The sequence below is a fragment of the Passer domesticus genome, chromosome 8 (genome assembly GCF_036417665.1).
Source record: "Passer domesticus isolate bPasDom1 chromosome 8, bPasDom1.hap1, whole genome shotgun sequence".
Taxonomy (NCBI): domain Eukaryota; kingdom Metazoa; phylum Chordata; class Aves; order Passeriformes; family Passeridae; genus Passer; species Passer domesticus.
The window spans coordinates 42,296,253-42,315,535 of record NC_087481.1 but is presented as its reverse complement, the minus strand read 5'-3'; the positions used below and the strand labels follow the sequence as shown (position 1 = coordinate 42,315,535).

At 42.4% G+C, this 19,283-nt stretch overlaps 1 protein-coding gene across 1 annotated transcript in view; it reads right to left on the bottom strand.

Annotated features, from left to right (window-relative positions):
- Nucleotides 1-8,713, bottom strand: part of HECTD2 (HECT domain E3 ubiquitin protein ligase 2) — a 79,486-nt gene extending 70,773 nt beyond the window's left edge. The window contains exons 1-3 of the mRNA XM_064430836.1: nucleotides 8,201-8,713; nucleotides 3,939-4,068; nucleotides 375-513 (exon numbers count right to left, since the gene is read on the bottom strand). Coding sequence (XP_064286906.1) covers nucleotides 375-513; nucleotides 3,939-4,068; nucleotides 8,201-8,428 — 497 coding nt within the window. The 5' untranslated portion in view covers nucleotides 8,429-8,713. The remainder of the gene's footprint in view (nucleotides 1-374; nucleotides 514-3,938; nucleotides 4,069-8,200) is intronic.
- Nucleotides 8,714-19,283: the final 10,570 nt, after the last annotated feature.

Genomic DNA, 19,283 nt, shown 5'->3' with positions numbered 1-19,283 from the left:
TTTCAAACATGGAAGAGAGAAATAATTGCCAGTATAACCAAAACACCTAAGACTACATGGGATTTGCCAGCCTACAATAAGCCATACATATTCTTTTCCAAAACTAAATGTTCACTGCATTTCTAATTCTGAAGTATATGTTTTGTCATTTTCTGTGTGGTACAACATTTCAACCTAGAAAAAATATTTTGATCGTTTTCACAGTAACAGAGTTATCAATCCCACCATCATAACTAGACTAACTCCTTGTCAGTCTTACTGAAACCGTTTCCTCATTTGAGATTAACAAAATCAAAGGTATGAATTAGGTCAAAATGAAAAGAATTTCAAAGAAAGAAAGAAAGCACATTTCTAGGAACACCAGTATAACTTACTGAAAATCCTTCACAGTTTTGGTTCGAATTGGAAGGGAAGGTTCAGGAGGAATTGGTGCTTTTGGTTCCTGGGGTAATGTATCCACTGACACGCGCTGCTTTTGCCGTACATCGAGGCAAAGAGGTGGCAGGTCCCTCCCTTGAAAGAAGGGCAAAGAAGAGTAAATACAATGCACCTAACACAAATAAATCGGTACCAGAAAAAAAGGAAACTCCAAGTATTTGATTCTAATTCTTTAAAAAGGTATTTTTCTTACCATATGCACATGCAGACATGATGGAAAAGTTGGCTAACTAACAGAAATACCAGTGTTTCTCTTTATTGTATTTCCAATACAGATTGTAAATTTTTAATATACAAACTGCAACACTGGTGCTCCTTACAACTAAGAAAAATCTCACGCACGACCATACCAAAGTCCAACTATCATATAAGGACAAGACTTCAGTCCATTTTTCTACACTGTGATACAGAATTTTAGCTAGAGAGGACTGTGAAACATTTACAGCTTCCATAAAGAATCTTTCAAAAAAACTAAATGGGAAGTACAAATTTTTTTTGTCTTACAGAGAATTAGTGGTGAAACAGAAGCATCTTTTAACACTTCTTTTTCATACATTTGGCTACCTATTCTAGTACAATTGGCAGTGCTTTGCCAAGGTCTTTCTATTCTATTCTATTCTACTCCTTCCTTTTTATTTGATCTAAGAATATTTGATCAGATTAGCATGGCAAGACTTGGCAACAGCTGCAATGAGAGGAGAGATGAGGCTGCCTCTGCGTCTGTCAGCTCCAAAACACACCCACCACAGGGCAAAGCTGAGCTCAGCAGTGACACTGGTAGCACCCCTGTGACAATATATTTAGGAAAGCATAAAAACTGCACAGCTCCAGAGAAAGAGAAGATATTAAAAAAAAAAAAAAAAAAAAAAGGACGAAACTACAGACACCCACATGAGTGGAAAAGAAAGAGAAGGAGGAGGTGAGCCAGGGTCTGGAGCGGAGATTTCCCTTGCAGCTAGTGGAGAGCCCATGCCTGATCAGGCTGCTGGCAGAATTGGAGAGAAGAAAACAAGGGAATGTGTGGTAAGCAGGAAAGGGGAAGGTGTCTTGAGTTTTGTTTCTGTTTAATTGGCAATAAATTAATATCCTCAAGTCTGTTCTGCCTATGACGATAATTGGAAAGTGTACTCCCAGTCTTTATCTCAATACTTGAGCTTTTTCATCTTATTTTCTCCCATGTCCTGTTGAAGAGGGGAAGCCACAGAGCAGCTTGGCGGGTGTCTGGCAGTCAGCCAAGGTAAGCCCACCCAAAGCATGAAAAAATATTTCCACTACATTTCCAACACTCATTTTGACAGTGTCTTCACAAACATCCTCAAACGCTCTTACAGTCTGATTTATGCTGCTCATTTTTTTAAAGCATTTACATGAATTGTGACATATGTTTGGGATAAAAGACACTACATAAAAGTGTCCTCAAAAGTCATACATATTTAATGAAAATCTTCTACGAATTGTGTAAGACCCCTCTAAGCCTTTTTGAAGATCTGGGTTTTTTAATTAACTAAACCTCAAAGTAGTATCACTACACTGCTGCCTACTCCATTTATCACAGCAGGGAAACAAATGCTAAAAAAGTCCCATGAATCCAAAAGCAGATTTTTTTCTGTCATGCTCATGACAGAGTCATTGTCTGTGTGACTTAACTCAGCCACCATTCATGTGATAACAGATCAGAGCTGCCCTCAATCTCCTGAGGATGGCATCAATTACTGATATGGAACCTTGTCCATTCTCACAGATGGAACTGTAACTATTTCAAGATAAGAGCAGCAATTGAAAAAAACAAAGCAGACATACAGATAATAAATTAATCCAAGCCAAGGTGTCAAACAATCCAACCATGCAAATGTTCTGCTATTGAACACCATTCTCTGAAAGCAGGATGGACTGATTTTAAAGAATCTAAGAATTTGTCTTATTTTTATACTCTGAGAATAACAAGCTTTTGATTTAACTCTCATTCTGTCTTCTCAATTTTAAAATGGATTAAACACTGAGTTATAACCAGCTGAACACACTGAAATGAGGAAAATACTCTTTCTACATCTGTAGAAGAGACATCTGCTGGCAGACACTGCTTCTCAATTCAGTAAATTGAGGCTGCAGGTGCTAGGCTGGTAACTTGCAACCTGTCAGCAATGCAATTTTCTTTGAAATATATGCAGTTTAATTTACATATATATATATATATACATATATATATACTAAAATTGATTTTTAATAGTATCTTTAACACATATGGCCAACTTCAGTATGTTTTGTCATCATTCAAGTTGATTTGTACATAGATTTATTTGCTCTTCTGCCAGCAAAGAATACTAATTAAGATCCATCACTTGAGTTTCATTGAGCAGAAATGGGAAACTTTATGTATTGAGTTTATAAACAGCAATAACACAATATTACAAGACAAGAAGAAATAGTAATTTCTGGCTTCTTGCCTAGTTATATCAAGTAAAAAGATTCAGCAGTGTGTGACTGCTTAAGGAATGATCAAAAACTTTGGTGCAGAAAATCTCCTAGATACAAAGCAGAAAATTTTTCAATATAACTAATAGGACTAATAAAAGATTATTTTAATAAGAATCTAATGCTGCAAGTTATAAATCACCTTTTTCTGCACAACTTTGAAACTGACAATACTTGTCAAGAGTTTTGTTTCTAAGTCACACTACGGAGATCTCTCAGTGCAGTCTCTTTCTTGCCTCAAATTCACTGAGTGCTATAAAGACTTAGTGAACCACAGCACAATAAGCCTGAGGGGGACTTGCTTACAGACAAGATCAATACAAACCTGACAAATGTTTGTACAGTCTTTTATGAAAAGTCCCAAATGACTGAATTCCTAGCCCAAAGCCTAATAAAAATTCCAGGTCCATCCACATCATCTCATCTAGGCTTCATTATTCTAGCCTACCATACTTAATACAGAGCTACACTTTCTATCTTTTCATCAAGTATTGGTACCTCACCACAGCACAACAACCTTCCTTCTCATTTATAAAGCTATTCAGAACTTACTAATTGTTTCCTGTGCATTTTACTTTTTGCCATCACTGGCCTTCATCTTCACTGAAAAACACCATCTCTCAGCAACTGCCTCCCTTATAAAAGTCTTATGCTTGCCTCTTTCCCACCATCCTTCAGATGGCAATAAAATAATTACCTCCAAAGTTCTGACAATTTCTAGAGACACTGCCTGATTGCAGCTAGACAAAGAACATCTGCAGACAGACTGCCGAATCAGTACCTTTCTTTAAAATTTCAGATAGTTATTCCATCCTCCAGATCTATTTGTTTTTTCTTATCCAACTTGTCTCTATGACACAGGCTCTACTGAGGATGGGCTATCACATATCTCACTGGCTGTACAATGTACAACACAGCATAATTTAATGAAATCTAGATTTTCTGGCACTACCACAATACAAATACTGGCAGAAAATTGAGCACCTTCTAAACTTGGTAACTAAGTAACAGGTCTTTTTTTGTCTTACCATTTTTGATGTTGGGTATAACAAGTTGCGTAGGCGAATTTCTGTTTCCGATGTCTTCTTTCTTTTGGTTGATAGTTGTGATGAAATTGCTGAAAGTGGAAAACTGATTTTTGGCTCCTTCCTCCAACCCCTGTAATTAAGATGACAGTATGGTCTAAAGGGCTAATACATTACTGCTGCAGCAATCTTCCTAGTGAGGTTATTACAAAGAATTCTTAAATTCCTTTCAAATCAGACTGGTAATAACTGAATAAAACATAAATAATGCTTCTGCAAGTTTGTTTCAAATTGATTCAGCAGAAGTACCATAAAATTCCTTTCAATTACATTAAAAAGCTCAAGTATTAATTTGCAGGATATGAAGATATCCTTGGATACAATTAGGATGCTGTCAATAATATTCTTTCTTCATCTTGATGTCTACTTTTATACTTCTCACTATATCCAACTCAGTTTAAACAGAAGACAGTGTTCAATATTCCTTTTTCCAAATAGCCGTAATATATTCAAGTAGTTTAGACAAACTTCCCAAGTCTTGAAATGTGGGGCCAAAAATTCTAACCTCTAAATAAAGATCAATACTGACCACCTGGGTAAAACTCCCTAATGATTCAAAATGGTCAGCATCTGCTGCCACTGAAGAAAGGCTGACCAACAAAATTTGGCTAACAAAGTGGTAGAAGACTCCCTGCTTGAGCACCCGTACATGCTGTCACCAAGGAGCCAGCACAAGCCTCTGCTAGGAAACATTGAGCACTAATGTCCTTTAACAGCAAACAGAAGTGAAATCACACATCGGCCTTTCAAAGGATTGTGCCAATTAGTCTGTTGGCTAATCAGCACTGGGTCCGATTAGATATAGTTATTTACTACAGAATTTGCAAAGCATAGGTAGGGTTAAGAGGCTTGCCCAAGATGACAGAAATCTCATGGTGAATATTTTAATTTTCACCTCAATTCCAAGTCATCATTTGATATCAGCAGAAGGTAGATCAACTCAAAAAAACATACACACACTTCCTGCACATCATGATTCTCAACCTCACAGTAACCTAAAGACTCATTTTCCTGATATCTGGCATCTGTGCTATCAGCTAGAAAAATGTTTCCACACAAACCAAAACTTTAATTCTGCAAATGAGAATATACATTTTCATGTAATATCCTATCAAAAATTTTGAACCAGTACATTTCCCTTTTCCCTTAACAGAAATACATTTAGACTAAGACAGCCAGTTAGAGTTCTAAGAAAAGCATTTCACTTCCACCACAACATCCTGAAAAAACACCAGAAGGGTAATAATCCAGCCCATAAAACTACCACACCGCAGTGTACACAAGCTGGCCAGAAATTTTAAATAACTGTGGCACATACAGCTATTTTTCCATGGCTCATAACTCACTAAATTGCAAATCTGAGCAATCATCAAGACTTCTGGCTTTAAAAATATCAAATCTCAATATCAAAATATCATATTTGGTATTTTTACCAAATTTCAATTTCTAGTTCCAATTCCTTGTATGCAACAAACATTCCAAAATAAAATGTAACTACCAGTGCCCTTTCCAGATTAACACTTCTTTTTAGTCTATGACCTTTGAAATATCATTAAGATGATTCTTAAAAATCATCTGGTACATAACTGGAGTAAAACAGACCCTGGACAAACATTAGTGACTGAAAAAGAACTTTTAAACAATTCCAGATCTGAGGTTAATCTGCTCTGTCAAAAAATGTGTGCTCCAGGCAGAAAAGCTCTGAAGCACAGACTAGTCTAATTACAATTAATAAGGAATAGATAGCAGAGATACTAAAAAAAAAAGGAGTTAAATAAATTGTGACAGCCTTTTTGACTGATTTAGCTTTCTAGGTTTTACTCCAGCCTTGTCACTGAAATACTACACGTGAACAGTTTCTTAAGAACTTTCTCCTTACTGCCACCTCCTTCAGCAGTGACCATAAAGAACAAAATCTGCATCCCCTCTTTAACTCCATCATCCTGTTTCAAGTACAGTTCCAACAACATTTGACAAACATATGGATAAAGGCTTTATTGGGAGATCCTGGAGGGAAATTTCATGCTCATTAATCAGAAACTCTGACAACCCCTGAGGGAGTAATCTAGGGCAAGGGCACAGCACCATGTCATACTTTGTAGGAGGTCACTGAGCTTTTAGATCCTAAGACTCTACAAGCACACTGCTACCAGAAAACTGAACATCCACCATTCCCCTCCCACCCACCAAAAGGAATGAATATGCTGAGAGGGAGTAAGAGGACCAAAGTAACCTTTAGTCCTGTTTTAAGATCATACTAATAACCCACAACTCTGCTGGCTTCTTAGGGGAAGTTTTCCAAAGCACTAAGCCCTTTATAAGACTGGAGAGTTACTAGCATTATATTTTATAAAACTGTATTTTTCATTATTGAAGTTAAATGAAATGGTGAAAACAAGTCAAAATGTTTCAGAGCACATACAGACTGGTTTCTCAGAAGAGACAAAAGATCATCTAGAAGAGCTTCTGCAAAGTCCTATGTTAGCCCGAACATTGCTTACTCAAGACCCTTAAGTATATGGCAAGCAAAGGCTAGCGAGGACAAAAAGATTTAAAGATTTTGTTCCCTGTGCAAGAAGACATGGAGGACACTCAGATTTCCCAAAGGCATCTGACAGTGCAACAGGCTGCACTAGAAGCAGGATTTTCCCTTCCATTCATAGCATGAAAGGTGTAACTTTGGACTGTTTTTCTTTTACAGAAGTCTCTAAATGTTCCTATTTATTAGGGAGCAAATTACTTAGCTTTCCACAAGTTTCCTTCCAGAATGTGAATGCTGACACCCAAACCACCACCTCTTTGGTGACAGTCTATGACATCTCTCCACAAAACTCTCTCTACCTGCACTGTAATACGTTACTGAGCCCCATGAAAGACTCTTGGTAAATTCAAACCCTGCCCTGCACCTGACACACAACCACACCCAGCCAGGTGTTTGCAGCAGGTCCACTTAGACAGCTTCTGCCTGTGGGCAACACTTCCGAGGTACACGATGGATGTCCAGCTACAAAGAAGTTCTCCTGATTCTTTAAGGTAGCTGGAATCCTACATGGCCATCCAGAGGCACACATTTTTCTTTAGCTGAGCTAAGCCTGACACATTTTAGGCCAGCACTTGTATCTTTATCCTAAGGGACTGGCTTTTACCATTCAAAGTCTAAGATACTCAAAGGTAGAGAAAACTCCTGGGCACTCGTCCAGTACAGACTTCTCCCACCAAACCGGTATTTGAATCACAAGAATAAACCTATTCTTGCACATTCTGACAGATTTACAAAGCTGAAAGTCTTTCAGAAGATTGGAACGTTTAGGCAAAACACAAAATTGGCAGAATTGCTCCAAGGAGTTTGCATACAATTACTTAGTTTAACATCACAATTATTTCCTGACAGTCATAAATATTATATGTGTAATCTTTTAAATTCAAATTAAGAATTTAAATAAATGATAATTTCTAATAAGTTCAATGCCTATCAGAACTGCTGAACTAAAATCTCCTAAGTGTATTACTACAGGATTAGTAACATTTTTGTTCTGTTTTTGGACTGAAGCAACTTACCACGAGTTCTAATGTTAAACTATGCAAGATATCCAACTCAGGACAATTTCATGTTCTGTAATATTGTATGGTCAGCAGAAAGAAAAGCACAACTCTGGTATAATTAAAAACCCGAAAAAAGGTTTCTGAAAGGAAGTTATTCTGGCAAATATCCCTCCCCCATTTTTTTTCTCTGCATTAATTCATTCATCATTTAATCAAAATGTTCTGTGATCTTTGCATCAACACAACAAAAGGGGAAAGATTTTTAAAGAAAAAGTTAAAAATACAGAAGTATTTCCCGGATACCTCTCTCGCCATTAAGTGTATTAGAGCTGAAACCCTCCACCCCCGAGAGCCCTTAATGAACATTCACAATGCTGCAAACCCTCAGTCATGACTAACCCGACAGAGCAGACCGTTGTAAAATGTTAACTATAAGTGGATGGAGAATTTATAGCTTCATTATGTCATTGCTTACAGATGCACTTGTTATTTTTAAGAAACTTGAATGAAAGCCTCTCAACGGAAAGGAACATGAAAGAAAATGAAGACGATGATTCTCCCCTTCCCTTTCTCCTCCCAAATAAAGCGGCAAGCACAGCAAACGAGCACGGAGTGGCACAGGCGGGCCCGCGGGCGGCTGCCCGGGCGCCGACGGGACTTACCCCGGCAGCCGCGGTGGACGCCGACGGGATGGGCGACAATTTCTCTCCCTCCTTTTCCTTTTCTTTTTCCTTTTCCTTCTCCCCTTCTCCCTCTTCTTCCTCCTCCTCGCCACCCTCCTCGGCTGACGGGGCCGCGGCGCTGCCCTGGCTCAGCTCCGCTCCCGGCGGATGCCCCTCGCCGGGGCCGGGGGGCAGCTCGGCGGCAGCCGGCGGGCTCTGCAGCGACATGGTCCCGCTCCGGGCAGCCTCCCAGCGCCGTCGGCACCCGCGACCCCGCGCCCTCCTCTTCTCCTCCCTCCGAGGAGCCCCCGCGGGCACCCTCAGCTCCGCCGCTCCGCTCGGCCGCCGCGGCACTGCAGCAGCCGCGCTGCTCCCGGGCGCCCAGACACCCCCGCACGGCGGGGCGGAGCGCAGCGCAGCGCAGCCCGGCCGCCCCCGCCGCGGCCCCGGCGAGCAGGGGGAGCGCGGGACGCGGCGCAGCGGAGGCGCCGCCGGAGCCGCTGCCCGGGAGCGCCCTCGGCCGCCGCGCCACCTACAGACCGCGGGCGGCAGGAGGGGCCGCCGCCGCCGCCATGCTGCTCATGGGCGGCTGGTGGAAACGCGCCTGGCGGCCGGGGCGCGGCGCGGGGGAGCGGAGGACACGGCGGCGGAAACTCCGCGGCGCAGGAACCGGCGCGGGGCTGCGGCTGGCCCCGGCGCAGCCGCCCTGGCAAGGGGTGCCTGGCCGGGTGTGGGGCACTGATGGGACCCGGGAGTGCCGACCAGGAAACAGACGAGTAATAAGCAAATATAAACATAAATATATTAAATAGATATAAATATACAGCTGGGTGAAGGGCCCTCAGGGCGGATACCGGTAGGCGCGGCCGCGCCTCCATCACGCCGGGTGCTGCTCTGCCGGCACAGGCCGTGCCGGCAGTGGCACCTCTCACACCGCGCTGAGGCCGTGCCGGCAGTGGCACCTCTCACACCATCCCGAGGCCGTGCCAGCAGTGGCACTTCTCCATCCCGGGGCCGTGCCGGCAGTGGCACCTCTCACACCATCCCGAGGCCGTGCCGGCAGTGGCACCTCACACCGCGCTGAGGCCGTGCCGGCAGTGGCACCTCTCACACCATCCCGAGGCAGTGCCGGCAGTGGCACCTCTCACACCGCGCTGAGGCCGTGCCGGCAGTGGCACCTCTCACACCATCCCGAGGCAGTGCCGGCAGTGGCACCTCTCACACCGCGCTGAGGCCGTGCCGGCAGTGGCACCTCTCACACCGCGCTGAGGCCGTGCCGGCAGTGGCACCTCTCACACCGCGCCGAGGCCGTGCCGGCAGTGGCACCTCTCACACCACGCCGAGGCCGTGCCGGCAGTGGCACCTCTCACACCATCCCGAGGCAGTGCCGGCAGTGGCACCTCTCACACCATCCCGGGGCCGTGCTGGTAGTGGCACCTCTCACATGGCGCTGTCGCCCCACGGCCACACATTCCTGCCACTCGGTTCACGCTCCAACGAGACAATACAGAAATTGTCTAATCACTAAAGTTGAAAAAGCCCTTCGAGATGATCAGGTCCAACCTTCGACTAAATAACACCATGCCCACTATACCATATGCTGGAGTGGAAGCCTTATTGCGAAGGAATGAATGTGTAGGCAATGTGTGGTCCTGTCTCTGACGGCAAAGCCAGAGCGGTGCCAGGGCTGTGCAGTGCTGGGTCCCAGCCCTCTGTTGGGGCAGGTCTCGGGCAGCCAGAGGTGGTATCGCTGTCAGAGTCTCAGGGCAGCTCCCTGGCTGTAATGGAGCATTGCTGTGAGTGTGTGAAGAAATACCATCTTCAGAAGAGGTGCTATGTTAAACTGGTTGCAAGACGACATCTAGACCAGATGTCACACATACTGGCATGGCACTGACCTGCCACTTGGCTTGGTATGTGAAGCTGCAGGAGCCCTGCTGTGTGAGAGGGGGACAATGTTGCACTCCAACCTACATCCAATTTAAGCTCTTCAAACCACTAGCTGCCAGACGAAACAAGTTTCCTTCAGACTGCTCTAATTTTGTGTCTGAAGAAGAGTTTTTCTCCCAGCTTCAGGAACAAAGTGTGAATAGCATTACAGACCACGTGAAACAAATCTTCAAGATTGTTTTTCAGGTGGAGGAAAACCACGTGATGGTTTTCCTGAGCATTGGCACTACACAAGTAGCTCCTGCAGGAGCTGTGGGAAATATTTCTGTAAGAGTCATAAAAGCAATGGCACAATAGGTACTGCAGTGTTAATCTAATACATTGAAAAAGGCTTTTCCTTTCTGAAGGAACTGGCAGACCTGGAGGTTTTTTAGGTTTCATTAAGGAATGGCTTTTTCTCCTTACCAAGTTAAATATGAGATCTGGTTTTCCAAGAATTTCACTCTCCTTGCTGTGTTTACTTCACAGTGGCTTTCAGTAGTTTGCATGAATAAGCGGCCTGTTGCACTTAGAACAAAGCCCCCCAAACACTCACTCATCTTTTTCCTTTCCATGCCAAGAAACAACATAATGATAGTAATTTCAACAGCTTCAGTACAAGCAGCTTTACACCCAGTGGCAGTCCCCAGCTAGAAATAATTGGCACAACTGTTTTGTGGAGCTGTGCCAGCTTAAAACATGGAAGGATTTGCTCCACTGAGCCCACAAAGAGAGACGAAATAAAGAAAAAATATATGTAGAAAGGCAAGTATAGAAACAAATTCATAATTTTTTCACTTCCATTGAGCTATAAAGGCCTGATTTTTGGCAGTGTCAAAAACACTGAAATACTTTTCTACCAAGATTATCTCACAAAAAAGCTAATGCAACACCAAAGACATCAACTTCTATTGTCCATGCTCTCCTGTGCTATTTGAAGCTGAAGTGCTCTGTTGAAGTAAAGTAATTCAGGTGAATATTTTGACTCATGACAATTATGAAAATAGGCACAAAAATTTCTTCCTATTTTTGTAAGAGAGCAAAATGACCATATACTGAACTAGCAAACACATTTTCTTACTTGTAACTAATGTAGCATACATCTAGTGCCCAGGGTTTGAAGCTAAAAGTATTTCAATATCATTCACAGATCCACAAGGGAGTCAAAGATATAACCACAGCTGGGAAAGACATATTTAAATAGGCTTTCAGTTTTCTAGCATGGATGGATGCTAGTTGGGAGCAGCAGTGTTTCATGTAATGAGGTGATGCATGTAGACTCTGCAGTAATTTGTTGGCAAAGTGATGAACTGGGGCAGTGGGCAATGAAACAGTAAGAAAACAGGATAAAGACATTCTAGCAGTAAGATTTGTGGGATATACCACATACACAATTTTCAAAACTAAACAGAAGTATGCAACTGCCATTCTACAGACTTCATGAATTTGTTGGCCAGATGGCCTGGGAGCCTTGACAGAGGGCCAAACACACTCAATGCCTGCATTTCAAAGGACACTTCCCTTGATTTTTTACATCTCTTGTAAGCTGCTTAAAAATTTAAAATCACATGGTGCCAGCTACTTCGCTGAATTTTTTGGTGAAAGGGGCCAAGGTAAAGTTCAGCTGAAAACTGTTGCTCATGCCCAAGTACACGCTGGCTGTGTCTACAGTTCTTTCTGTTCCTGGAGGAGTTTGCAGTCTCGCTCGACCCCATGCTGGCACATCCTGCTGCTGGCTCAGATAAACATATGCACACTGCAGTATCACCCCTGAATAACTGTGGGGGGACACAGGCAGCATGTGACCCTGAACAGATTTTCTTGTGCTTATGGAAGAACAGTCCTGCCTTAGCAGGATGTTGACCTTTTAAACTGGAATAAGACCTTCTTGACACCTTATTTTAAAATACTTCACAAATATATCTCTTCTATCCAATGAGTTTGTGTTGTCAGGAAGGGGGAAAAGTCACTGGTACATCTCTGTGCAATGACGTGGCCAGGCACAGACCGCCACTAGGAATGACAGATGGAACCAGACCAAATGCTAACATTTGTTCACAAATGATTACTAAATGCTTACAAGTAATAGATACACTCACAGAGACTGGCATTTGGGAATGAGACACAAATATAAAAAATAAAAAGGGCTAAATTCCCTAAATTGCCTAGTATCGTCATGACAAATACTGATTGGATCTCACTTTTTTCTCTGTAGTCAGAAGTCAAATTCAGCTATAGCCAAAATCACCCCGGTTTAATTCAGGAACATCAGGATTTAGGTTCGGGCTGTTACGAGATTTTCCTTAATCCTCAAATGGCTTACTAGTGTTTGCCATCAAATGGTGTCAGACATCTCTGTGCAAACTGGTATTTCAGGAATCGAAATGACACGTGTCCTTCAGAAAAGGTAGGCTGAATCTTCCCATTCGGTTGCTGATATATTCCCATCACATACCTGTACTGTGTCTCTCTTCTGGAGTAGTACTGCTTCCTTCTCTTTGCATCCTTTAAAGATCTCATACACTTCCCAGTACAAAATATTTGGGCTATTTAAAAGATGTGTCCTTTATGAGACGGACCCTGAGTGGGCAGAAGGGGAAGCACGGGATGGCTGAAACATCAAAAGAGGAAGCAAAAGCTGGAGACAGCCCATTTCCTCTCTATGGGAGTAGGAGAGAAAGAAATGTCTGGGAGTTTTCCAACACAACAGGTTTTCAGCAAAACATTCTGTTTCAACAGAAAGATCTGATTCATTGAAATGGAAATGTTTTACAAAGAAGCATCTTTCTCAGTGACCCGTTAGCAGAACTCAGGCACGATGCCACTGAAATCCACCTGTTACTCTGCCGACTACAGTTAGAGAGCTCACCACACTTGCCATGTGAATCACAAAAATTAGAGACACTGTAGCTTCTGGACCCCCTGGCCTCCTAACTCCCAAGCTGTGGTACCTTCCTGTGCCACCTGCCCACATCATCCTTTAGGGGAGCTGGAAGTGCACGTCTGCTCACAAGTCATGACTGTTCTGAGACTGCACAACCTCAGAGCTTAAGGGATGACCCCAGTCTTGTCCAGCCTCCCCTTTTTGCAGCCACCAATTTCTCTTGAAGTTGGACTAAAGCATAAACTTGAAGAATTTTGCCCAAAAGAGTCCAAATGATTGTGAATACATTTGCCATTGCTAAAAGCTAGTCCATTTATATTTGTTATTCTTGCTGCAAATTTGAAAATACGTCAGCCTTGAGCTTGGCTTACTGTTATAGTCCCTGTATCACATGCCTTCATTTGCAAGAGAGAAAAGCTCCTTTTATTCCAGAAGCACATAAGCAAGGTGCACTGAAACCCTCCTAAGCAAAGTCCATGTTATTTCCCTTATGACTAACATTAGATGAATCTATTGCTCTCACTTACCCTTTGGTTATCCTCTAGTACTTAAAAAGTCTCATTTAAAAAATAAAATTATAAACATTTATTAAAAAATGGTGCAAAGATCTTGGATAATCATCTGAAGCACTTACATGCAAGGTGGGTTGTCTTGGCAGACAATTATATCTCTTTGGCAAATGGTAAACGAGTGATTGAAGGTACATCACCAGCTGGGATGCATCCAGCTTGGGCATTCCTAGTACAGAGAAGGAAGAGGTAATCAGAAGTTCTGTCTTACTGGCATCGTTACATTTTCACTTTGAGTTCCTTGTCATCACTGACTGGTGAAGTATAACAGCTGTTCCAGCCAAATGAAAAAGGCTTATGGACTCTGGTGCCTAAGCTATATATTACCTTCTAGGTAAATGATTAACTCACTTTTTTCTGCCTGAATAAGGTGAATATTATATTACATCTGCCACGGAACAGGGCCTTTGGGTTGAAAGAAATCATTAGCCTCTCTTTTAGAAATGTAATGGCTTTTTCAGAGGGAGTTTATCTGTGGTAATGCAGTTTAAGCAAACATTGGAAGAAAGATGGCAAGTGAAGAGCATTAACTTAGTGACCTCTCAGTTTTACTAAGGTGTTCATTTATTCTCTCCGGAAAGCTGGTGTTGGTTATTCAATCTGAATTTCAGTTAATTTCACTTGTACAGAATGTGGCAGTAGCATGGTCTTCCCCAAGGTACAGCAAGGCACAGCTGTTAAGGCTGTTAAGGCTGGGAGATAGCCTACTACTTTTGTCATGTCAGATGTGGAATTCATTTTAAAATGAGATAGAGGCAGATGCTAGGCACAAAATTGTATCCAATTTCTATTCAAACTGGAAATAAGAAACCAATATGCCATGCTAAAGAAGGTTCAAATGAGGTGGCAGTAATAATGCTTAATTATTAAAGCTTCTGTACTTTTGTCATGTGACCTCTAAAGTTGTAAACTGTTAGAATTAACATTTGTTTAGCACGGCTTTGTAAATCTCCTCTTACTTAGTGGTTAACAAACGAATTTGATTTCCTTAAAAAGACAGCGTTCTTGAACTGACGTGACAGCGAGAGGTATGATTTCAATATGCTGATCCTCTTCGCCTGGGAGGAGCTGGGGGAGCGGAGGGTGCCGGCAGAGGCGGCGGTAGCCGGGGCTGCAGCTCCCTCCAGCGCCGGCTCGGCGGCTTTTCCAGGGGAGAGAGCATCGCACTCGCGGCTCCTGGCGTTTGGAAATTACCTATTAGCTCGCAGACATGTCTGACAGGGGGGAAGTACCTACATTTCGAGCTTTAAAGGTAATAAATATGGTATAAGATTATGTATACAGTGATTTGCGTAAGTATCCTTGAAATTGTTAGGGCAAATGGCAGAGGCAGTATTAAGCCCATTTGTTGGTTTGGGCAGGATTGAGAGCTGCATGCTTGCAGACTGTCAAGACTTTCACATTTTTAATGCAACCTGTGGTGTTCCCTTTGTAATGTCTAAATGGGATGGGTACAGTGCCTGCTTCTTCCAGTATCTTGGTTAGCTAACTCTAATTGCCTTTCCTATTAATGGCTAACTTCTACAAATAGGAGGGATGTCTGAATTTATGGAGGTCTCGAGTCTCCCAAGGAAGAAAGGCCTCTGGCACATATACGATAATGGTAGCTAGAATCAGAGGGCTGGGGAAGATGCTGCCCTACCACTGAATGGCGCAGTCCTTGCTGATAATCTGCAATCTTCCTGCCACACTTCTCAGGCTGGTCTGTAAAATAAATCACCTCTGCTTTTCATCTGTGGCTACAACCCTAGGGGAATCCAAAGCAGAGGGTGAGCCTCTGCAAGTGTTAGTGGCGCTGTTCCTGCAGCACAGCAAGCCCTGAGGACAGCTGTACCCAAATCTGGCTCCTCATGTGCAGCAGGAGTCTGGTTTGGATCCAGCTGCAGAACTGTAGCACAGGCACTGATGTGCCCCAGCTCAGGACCAGGCCAAGCAGAGCCTGTTGGGTGCTGTGCCAGCCTGGCTTTCCTAGGCTCAGCCTTCCCTCTTCCAGGGCTCCTTCACTTTCCCATCTTCTCTGTTCAGGGCAAGTTGCTTGAGAAAGCCAGTTTTTTTTCTAAAAGTGTAAGAGGGCTCTCTCCCCTGTCTCCTGTAAACACCATCAGTTTCAAACCCAACTCTTTCACCTTCCCAAGACTTTCTTAACTTTCCCCCACTGCTATTAGTTGCAAATATCCTTTTAGGCACTGCTATAGACCCAGTGGCTGTTTTCCAGCAATTTGCCTGGAGCAGAGAGTAGACAAGGAACACCCTGCAGTTCTATGCCACAGCCACAGACCAAAATCACAGAAGGCAGAGAAAAATTCCCAACAAGATCCTTCACTGTTCTGTAGTGTCACTACAGGCCCATCACACACACAGTCTGAAATGTTCATACCTCTGACGAGCACACCTGAGGTTTCATAGCAGGTTTGGGGAGAAGCAGCAGCTTTAGGACATTTCTTCAGGCAGTGTGGACTCAGACACCAGAAGCTCCCTGTGTGCCTACAAGAGGCAGCAAGTGACACAACTCATGATTTTCCAGAAGCACCAGAAGTGCTTACGGGTGGGTGCCAAGGGCATCCCTGTGCTGTGCAATGTGGATGCCACTCAAACACCCTGCACCACTGGCACATGGCTACAGGCAGCACTCAGTGCAGTGTATTCACCAAGGGCCTTTAAAAAACCCCCCCACAAATGTAAGTAAATAAGATCAAGATGTGTTTTATGGATACTGTCTAGCTTATTTTACATAAATACTTGTACACACTCAAAACTTGTTCTTCTTAAACAGCATCTAATCTAGTAAAACCTCCTTGTCTTCCAAAAAGCACAAAAAACTGTCCACGGTTTATGTGGGATAAAAGGAGCAATGCAATGAATGAATAAGTAATGCTGTTTTGCTTCTCTCACCTTCAGAGGAAATGTGCACCAAGTGGTTCATAATCCATCCTCTGTCCTTGCCCCACACCATATTCCTGTATTAAGAAAACTCCACCACAGTGCTTGACTGTAGGGGCAAAAACATAAAAGCAAAGAATTGGTCTAGATAATGGCGTTCATATATTTGGCTCTCTCCTGAATTATTTTTCAAGAAGTGTTTTCCCTTTAAAATTTTCCTGCACTTATTCTCCTTAAAACATAAATATTTTGATATTTCTTGCAAAAGCCTTCACCTTCAGTGGAGATCCTGAGCACACACAGTAAGGCAGTAGAGAAATCCTGGAGTTACAAAACACTATTAGAATATAAGTAAAAGGTAATAAACAGCTGAACCAGTTCCCTGTATAAATTATAATACTTATTGAAAATATACTGGAGCAGGAGAAGGACTCCTCTCTCTGAGAAGCAGCAGAAACCATGTCTGATGAACTGACCATAACTCCCTGACGCTCCTGCTTCACTGCTGGGAAGGAAGGAGGGGTGGGGGAGGGTGTTTTGAAGGTCTTATTTTATTTCTCATTATCCTGCTGTGATTCTGTTAGTAATAAATTCAATTAATATCTCTAATTTGCATCTGTTTTGCCCATGATGGCATTTGATGAGTGATTCTGTCCTTATCCTCAACCCATGAACTTTTTCTTATATTTTCTCTCCCCTGTCCAGCTGTGGAGAGGAGTGATAGAGGCTTTGGTGGGTGTCTGGCATCCAGCCAGGTTCAACCCAATTCACAGTTTCCCACATTTTCAGCTGATATTGCAGAATTAACTGTTATTGAGTATAAAGGTGCCTGATTTGCTGGAGAGCATTGCAGGAGTACAGGCTCCTTCCCAAGACAGTGATACCAAATTATAATGTCATTTGTATTTATCCAAGTAGTTCTATTTATAATAACCTTTCAGGTGACCTAGTTGTACACTAAAGCATGTCTAAAGAAGATTAGTTTCTATCTTTCAGAGTATGAAGTAGTGTACTATATAAATACTGCAGCTTAGCTACTGTCTGTTTTGAATGTCAGTTAGGATCAGGTAGTGTTTATGTGCTCTCGAGATTTAGCAGTTTTTATTCAGGATTTCTCAAATTTGCATCAAGCTGAAACTTGGCATGTAAGCTGTCAGCACAGATGCTAGTTTTATTCCAAAAATAGGGTAAGTTGAAGCTTTTAAAGGTGTCAAGTGGCTTATTTATGCAGTGGTTGCAGATCCTTTAGTTTTCTGTCTCTTTCAACTATACAGAAGCTTACTCTGTAACCTTCCTCCATCATTACTGCATTCTCTCTGTAATTCTCCAGCATTACAGTCCTGAGCAGTGAGGAATAAGAAGGTAAATGATCACACTAGAGTGATAATCCAAGGATGGTGTGCCCTGGAAACAGGTGTAAATAATGGTAATTTTTGGTGAAACAGAGCTACCTTCACGAAGTCACCATAAACAAAAGTAACTGAGAAAACATCTGGAATGCTCCCAAAATGCTGACATACTGCTTGATAGCACACTGAAAGGACAGGAAAAATCCCCAGCACTGTGGAGGCTTCCTAACACTTCTCTTTAGACAAGGAAGGACCTTCTTTCAGGGATCACTGAAACCTCCTCCTCCAGGAATCATTGCAGGGTACAGCTCTATCTCCACCATGGTATTTATTGCGTATGTGTATAAAGTCTAAGGCACAATGACTCAGAAAACTTGTAGTAGTATGGATCACTTAGTTCAGTGATCTACAGCACAGTTTGAGGGTAACAAACTGCCCCTCATAGAATAAATCAACCCAAATATAAATAACCACAAGTGGACCCCTTTGCTCATTTTGTGCAGCCAAAGAAATGCTCTCTGCCATAACCTAGCTCTGGTAGATTAGCAAACAAAACTAGGAGATGGTAAAAGACACGAGCTTCCTTGCAGAGTCTCCTGCCAATAGCTGCAGGAAAGGGCAGGTCAATGTAAACATGACATACACCCTGTCCTCTTTCTTTTCTAAGGACCCTGAAAGACAGGAGGGGGAAGGTAAAGCCAGGGAGGGGCTGCCTACTTAGAGATCTGTCTTCAGCTCAAATTTCCATCTGTAACAATCTGGAGGCAATATCCAATTATTTGCAATAATGTTGATATGTAAATAAGTGATATGTGGTTTTTGTTAATTTTGTCAGTTTTAAAAATACTTACAGGTTGCAAGGACTGTGGTCAGGTTTCAACTGAACTTAGTCATTTAACACAACCTTCAAATTCATAGCTGTAATTTTTTTTCCAGTGAGAAATTACTTTGTAAAAGCACTTGTGCCAGTACAAGTCAGTGTGCATGACTTCTTTATTCTACTTTTCTTGGGGAGGCATCCCCCATCTGTTTAAGAAACAAAGAGAAGTTGTCACAATGGTAGCAGAAAAATAATTTTAAGTTAAGACCCTTTCATTCTACTGAACCAAACTATATCCAAATACGAATAAAGACCAGGAACAAGAGTATAAGCTTGAAGTATTTGCTCACGCTTAATAGATATTCAATACTCAATAATTTTATATTCTCTGAAGAATGCTATAATTTCAACACTCACTAGCTATACCTCTTTTTGGAGGTCTTCAGCAGTAATTCCTCTTCTAAAATCTACTCCATAAAATATTCAGCTGTATCAAAACAGTAGACAAGACCATATCAAGCTCTATTTAGTGGCCAAGATTTGCACACCTACAATACTCATGACATACAAACATTTTAGTATTTCCTGCCACAATGAAGCAATGTGAAAAACCTGAGGTAATTTATTTGGGCTTTAGACCGCTGTGGATACG